General features: G+C 59.8%; 2 protein-coding genes across 2 annotated transcripts; one reads left to right on the plus strand and one right to left on the minus strand.

Annotated features, from left to right (window-relative positions):
* The first annotated feature begins 362 nt into the window (after positions 1-362).
* LOC136465806 (uncharacterized) lies at positions 363-926 on the plus strand. The gene is made up of 2 exons (XM_066464400.1): positions 363-563; positions 729-926. Exons 1-2 carry the CDS (start codon positions 363-365, stop codon positions 924-926), a joined length of 399 nt encoding a protein of 132 aa, XP_066320497.1.
* Positions 927-3,980: 3,054 nt separating this feature from the next.
* LOC136498530 (uncharacterized) lies at positions 3,981-5,701 on the minus strand. The gene is made up of 2 exons (XM_066494438.1): positions 5,417-5,701; positions 3,981-5,329 (listed from the first exon to the last, which is right to left on the minus strand). Exons 1-2 carry the CDS (start codon positions 5,646-5,648, stop codon positions 4,905-4,907), a joined length of 657 nt encoding a protein of 218 aa, XP_066350535.1. The 5' UTR covers positions 5,649-5,701; the 3' UTR covers positions 3,981-4,904.
* Between the last annotated feature and the right edge of the window lie 748 nt (positions 5,702-6,449).

Genomic DNA, 6,449 nt, shown 5'->3' on the forward strand with positions numbered 1-6,449 from the left:
ATGCCCTCGAGGAATGCACCATGCTCCGGCGTTATTACGCCAGGCTTGGGCTCCCCGACGACGATGAGGCCAGGAAAAGGGGCGCCGGCGAAAGGGACGGTGATAAAGATGATGGGTTTCCCGAGGTACGCAACGCTTTCATGATCTTTGGCGGACCCTCGGCATGCCTCACGGCGTGCCAGCGAAAGAGGGAACGCCGGGAGGTCTTCTCGGTCAGGGTAGCCACCCCCCGGTACCTCGATTGGTCTCGGGAAGCAATCACCTTTGACCGGGATGACCACCCTGATTACATTCCAAACCCCGGGCAGTACCCGCTGGTCGTCGACCCGATCATCGGCAACACCCGGCTCACCAAAGTACTCATGGACGGAGGCAGCGGCCTCAACATCCTCTACGCCAACACTCTGGAGCTCCTGGAGCTCGACCAATCACGGCTTCGAGGTGGTTCCGCGCCCTTCCACGGCGTCGTGCCAGGGAAGCGCACACAACCCCTCGGACGCGTTGACTTACCCGTCTGCTTTGGCACCCCATCCAACTACCGTAAGGAAGCCCTCACCTTCGAGGTAGTTGAATTCAAGGGGGCTTACCACGCCATCTTGGGGCGCCCGTGCTACGCCAAGTTCATGGCGATCCCCAACTACACCTACCTCAAGCTCAAGATGCCAGGCCCCAACGGCGTCATCACCGTCGAGTCCACGTACGAACATGCATACGACTGCGACGTCGAGTGCATCGAGTACGCCGAGGCCATCGTGGAGGCCGAGACCCTCATCGCCGATCTCGACCAGCTTGGTAGCAAGGTTCCCGACGTCAAGCGGCGCGCCGGGACCTTCGAACCCGCGGAGGCCGTCAAGGTCGTCCCAGTCGATCCCACCGTCCCCGACGGTCGGGGACTGAAGATCAGCGCCACCCTCAACAGCAAATAGGAGGCCGTGCTCGTCGACTTTCTCCGTGCAAACGTCGATATGTTCGCATGGAGTCCCTTGGACATGCCAGGCATACCAAGGGAGGTCGCCGAGCACGCCTTAGATATCCGGCCAGGCTCCAGGCCGGCAAAGCAGCGCCTGCGCCGGTTTGACGAGGAGAAGCGCAGAGCCATCGGCGAAGAAGTGCAGAAGCTCGTGGCAGCCGGGTTCATCAAGGAAGTATCCCATCCAGAGTGGTTGGCCAACCCTGTACTAGTCAGGAAGAAAAGTGGCAAGTGGAGGATGTGCGTGGACTACACTGGTCTAAATAAAGCATGCCCGAAAGTCCCATTCCCACTACCACGAATTGACCAAATCGTCGACTCCACCGCAGGATGCGAAACCCTCTCCTTCCTTGATGCGTATTCCGGTTACCACCAAATCAAGATGAAAGAGTCCGACTAGCTCGCGACTTCTTTCATCACCCCATTCGGCATATATTGCTACGTAACCATGCCGTTCGGCCTCAGAAACGCAGGGGCCACTTACCAACGGTGCATGATCCAAGTCTTTGGCGAACATATCGGACGAACCGTTGAGGCCTACGTGGATGACATCGTAGTCAAGTCCAGGAAGGCCGGCGATCTCGTCGGCGACCTGGAGGTTGCCTTCACATGTCTCAGAAGGAAGGGCATCAAGCTCAACCCCGAGAAGTGTGTCTTCGGGGTTCCCCGAGGCATGCTCTTGGGATTCATAGTCTCGGAACGTGGGATCGAGGCCAACCCGGAGAAGGTCTCGGCCGTAACCAACATGGGCCCGATCCGAGACCTCAAAGGCGTGCAGAGGGTCATGGGATGCCTTGCGGCCCTGAGCCGCTTCATCTCGCGCCTCGGCGAAAAAGGCCTACCCCTGTACCGCCTCTTGAGAAAGTCCGAGCGCTTTTCTTGGACCGCCGAGGCCGAGGAAGCCCTCGCCAGGCTCAAAGCACTGCTCACTAACCCCCCCGTCCTGGTTCCGCCCACCGAGGGCGAACACCTCTTACTCTACGTCGCCGCGACGACCCAAGTGGTCAGCGCGGCCGTAGTCGTCGAGAGGCAGGAGGAGGGACACGCTCTGCCCGTCCAGCGACCTGTCTACTTCATCAGCGAAGTGCTCTCCGAGACTAAAACATGTTACCCCCACATCCAGAAGTTGGTTTACGCCATAATCTTGGCCCGACGCAAGCTGCGTCACTACTTCGAGTCCCACCCGGTGACTGTGGTGTCGTCTTTTCCTCTGGGAGAGATAATCCAAAACCGGGAGGCGTCGGGTAGAATAGCCAAATGGGCTGTCGAACTCATAGGGGAGACCTTGTCTTTCGCGCCTCGGAAAGCGATCAAATCACAGGTCCTGGCCGACTTTGTAGCCGAGTGGACCGACACACAGCTGCCACCCGTTCAAATCCAATCAGAATGCTGGACCATGTACTTCGACGGGTCTCTGATGAAGACTGGGGCCGGCGCGGGCCTGCTCCTGGTCTCGCCCCTCGGAATACACATGCGCTACATGATCCGGCTTCACTTCGCCGCCTCCAACAATGTCGCCGAGTACGAGGCCCTCGTCAACGGCCTGCAAATCGCCATCGAACTTGGAGTACGGCGTCTCGAAGTACGGGGTGATTCGCAGCTCGTCGTCGATCAGGTGATGAAAGAGTCAAGCTGCCATGACCCCAAAATGAAGGCGTACTGCGCGATGGTACGTCATCTAGAGAACAAGTTCGACGGTCTCGAACTCAACCACGTTGCACGAAAGTTCAACGAGGCCGCGGACGAACTGGCAAAGATGGCGTCGGCACGGACCCCGGCCCCTCCGAACGTCTTCGCCAGAGACCTCCACAAGCCATCCGTCGACTACGCCTCGGCGACGGAAGAGGACCCATCGGCCGAGCCCACCGCAGGGCCCGAGGCCCCCTCTGCCGCCGAGACCCCGCCAGCCGAGCCCGAGGCGATGGCGATTGACGAAGAGCCTCCCAAGGCCGACCAAGGAACGGACTGGCGAGTCCCTCTCCTTGATCGCCTCGTCCAAGGAGAGCTTCCTGCTGACAGAACCGAAGCCCGACGGCTTGCGCGACGCGCCAAGACTTACGTCCTCTGCGACGGCGAGTTATATAGGCGCAGCCCATCTGGTATTCTCCAACGATGCATCACCACCGAGGCTGGCCAATCCTTACTTCGGGACTTACACGCGGGAGTCTGCGGGCACCACGCGGCGCCTCGGACGCTCGTAGGTAACGCCTTCCGCCAAGGTTTCTATTGGCCAACAGCGGTGGCCGACGCCACAAAGCTAGTACGCACCTGCGAGGGATGCCAGTACTATGCTCGACAGACGCACCTCGCGGCCCAAGCCCTCCAAACCATCCCCATCACATGGCCATTCGCTGTGTGGGGACTGGACATGGTTGGGCCTCTGCAGAAGGCACCCGGGGGCTATACCCATCTGCTGGTAGCTATCGACAAATTCTCCAAATGGATCGAGGCTCGTCCGATCGCTCAGATCAAATCCGAGCAAGCGGTGCTGTTCTTTACGGATATCATCCACAGGTTCGGGGTTCCTAACACCATCATCACTGACAATGGGACACAATTCACCGGGCGCAAGTTCCTAACGTTTTGCGACGACCACCACATCCGGGTGGCCTGGGCGGCCGTAGGGCACCCAAGGACGAATGGCCAAGTAGAGCGTGCCAACGGCATGATCCTACAAGGCCTTAAGCCAAGAATATTCAACCAGTTGAAGAAGTTTGGCAAGAAATGGCTTGCCGAACTCCCGTCAGTCATCTGGAGCCTAAGAAATACCCCGAGCCGAGCCACGGGATTCACACCGTTCTTCCTGGTCTATGGAGCCGAGGCCATCCTCCCCACTGACTTAGAATACGGCTCCCCGAGGCTACAGGCGTACAACGAGCAAAGCAACCGCACTGCCCGCGAAGACGCCCTCGACGAACTGGAGGAAGCCCGCGACGTCGCGCTACTACACTCAGCCAGGTATCAGCAAGCCCTACGACGCTACCAAGCCCAGCGCGTCCAAAGCCGGGACCTGAAGGTGGGCGACCTGGTGCTGAGACTGAGGCAGAGCAACAAGGGCCGCCACAAGCTGACCCCACCCTGGGAAGGGCCGTATATCGTCGCTCAAGTGCTGAAGCCCGGGACCTACAAGTTAGCCAACGAGAAGGGCGAAATCTTCACCAACGCTTGGAACATAGAACAGCTACGTCGTTTCTACCCTTAAATTTCCAAACGTTGTTTACATTGTTTCTCGAAATACAATAAAGAAGCGTTCTTTAGTTGTTATAATCTTTCGAGGAACCCCCTTATAGACAAATCGACTGTATAGAACCTAAGGACCGAAAGATCGTCTCAAGGGCGAAAAGGCCGGCCGAGTCGTGAGAACGGCCTATGCCTCTGGGCTACGGCAGCTCCCTCACCACCGTTTCGCCCAAAGGACAGCTTAGGTTCCGAGGAAGTTCTTTGCAGAGAGGTTGTCTATCGATAGGGGCTCGACGTCACTATAACGCAATAAGGGAGACTCGGCTCTGCCTCTGCAAAGTCGAGCCTCCCTCGGGGGCTAAAAAGGGGGAACCCCCCTAAGTCCCGGACACCATTTCTCAACCGTTTTTCCGAAAATTTCCACGCCAAACTCTCTCGCGCTCCGACGGGACCTTCGCAAGAAACCCAGAGACCAAAAGCCTGTCTGGAGGCCAAAGGGCCGGCCGAGTCGTGAGAACGGCCTACGCCTCTGGGCTACGGCAGCTCCCTCACCACCCTTCGCCGAAGGACGGCTTAGGTTCCGAGGGATTTCTTCGCGATCGAGACAGAGGGCACGGACTTAGAAATAGAATGGAAAACGGTTAAGAAGCACACATACGCAAATACTTTAAGGGCCTCGACGGCCACAAAAAACGTCACGATTCGGCAACTAACTCAATCCGGTTACATGGCCCCTTTTGGCCCAGGTCAAAGCTCAAGGATCGGCGGCTGGCGCGGGAGGGACCACCTCTTCTTCGAACAGCTTGGCCAACGCGGTGCCAGGTGCCTCGGCCGCCTCCAACAGCCTCACGACCTCTGCATCAGCCTCCTCGTCATCTTCTGGCAACACATAGCCGTCGCTGACAGCCTCGAGGTTGATGGCGTAGTGCGAGGAGACGACGGCCAGGGCGCGCTTGACACCCGTGTGCAACGCCCCTCGGAGTCTCTCGCGGACGTGGCCGCTCAACGCGATGAGGCGGCTCCCAAGGGAGCTAGCTGATTGGACCTCCTCGACGTCCAGAGCCTCGCAGGCAGACCGGACAGCGCTGCGCAGCGCCTCGTGCTCCCGGACCTCGACATCCAGCGCTGCTTGCGCCGCGACGGAGGCCTCAGCCGCCTGGGAGGCCTCTTTCTCCAGATCTACGTCGCAACAAGGGGTCAGGAGTCAAGCGCGAACCAGGACAAAAAGAGCAAATGGAACGAGGAACATGGTTCAGCGGAACTTACCCTCGGCCTTGCCCTTCCAGGCTGAGACCTCGACCCGAGAGGCCTCGGCCGCCTTGGTAGCCTCTGCCAGGGCGACTTTTGTCGCCTGATGCTCGCTCTGCTCCGCACCCAGCTGCCCGGCTGTGGCCTTCGCAGAGGCCGTCGCTTCTTGGGCCCGAAGCCTGAAGGAGTCTCGCTCCTCCTCCAGTTCCTTGATCTTGGCCACCAGAGGGGCGGACTGCTCCTTAGCCATGGCCAACTCCGCCTGAATGTCAGCACAACGAAGGCGGAGGTCCTCCACTTCCGCACTCCGCGCCGACAATATCCCTCTCATTTCGCAGGAACACCGATTTCCCAAGGGATCAGGTCTCGAGCTCCTAAGAAGGCAAAACAAAAAACACACGTCAAACACTGCGAGCGGGCTCGGAGAGAAAACAACGCGGCACGAGAGGGGAAAGTACTTACCCGCGTGACACCGGGCAAATCCTGACCCATAATAGTCATCGCTGTCTGCAGCGACCGCACTGCCAATTGGCGGTACTGCTCGAGGGTGTCCCAATGCCCCCCCTCTGCAGTATCTTCAAGAGCGAACACGGGCTCCCCCTCGGGGTCAGCCCGGTTCCGCCAGAAAACACGCGGGAAGTTCCACCCGCGAGGCTCGGGCCGTAGCCGGACAAGAGCCGAACTCCCCTCGGCGGGATCTGGGACTGGTTGCTCCGCGGTACTGGCCGCCTCGACGTCCGCCGCCTCCTTCCCTCGGGAGGAATCATCAGACGAGATTGTCTGAACCAGGGGCGGCGCCAAAATTTGCCCCGTCTCCACCTCCATCGCCTCGGTCTCAACGGACACGAGGGCTCTGGCCTCCGCCATCTCTACCTTGATGGCCTCGGCGTCCACCGCCCTGACGTCGGAGGTCTTGGGGGCTCCGGCCTCGCCCTTAGTGGCCTCGGCAATGGCAGACGCCCCAGCCTCCTTCGCGGCCGCCTCGGCCCCCTGTTCCTGGGCAGCCGCCTCCTCCGAAACGGCCTCACCCAACGCCGCGCCGCGTCGCACG

Source organism: Miscanthus floridulus, chromosome 1 (genome assembly GCF_019320115.1).
Source record: "Miscanthus floridulus cultivar M001 chromosome 1, ASM1932011v1, whole genome shotgun sequence".
NCBI lineage: Eukaryota > Viridiplantae > Streptophyta > Magnoliopsida > Poales > Poaceae > Miscanthus > Miscanthus floridulus.

Coding starts and splice junctions, on each gene's coding strand:
- LOC136465806 (XM_066464400.1), top strand. CDS start 363: ATGGACGGAGGCAGCGGCCTCAACATCCTCTACGCCAACACTCTGGAG. Junction 564..728: donor AGGAAGCCCTCACCTTCGAG/GTAGTTGAATTC, acceptor TGCGACGTCGAG/TGCATCGAGTACGCCGAGGC.
- LOC136498530 (XM_066494438.1), bottom strand. CDS start 5,648: ATGGCTAAGGAGCAGTCCGCCCCTCTGGTGGCCAAGATCAAGGAACTG. Junction 5,330..5,416: donor CTGGAAGGGCAAGGCCGAGG/GTAAGTTCCGCT, acceptor GTTGCGACGTAG/ATCTGGAGAAAGAGGCCTCC.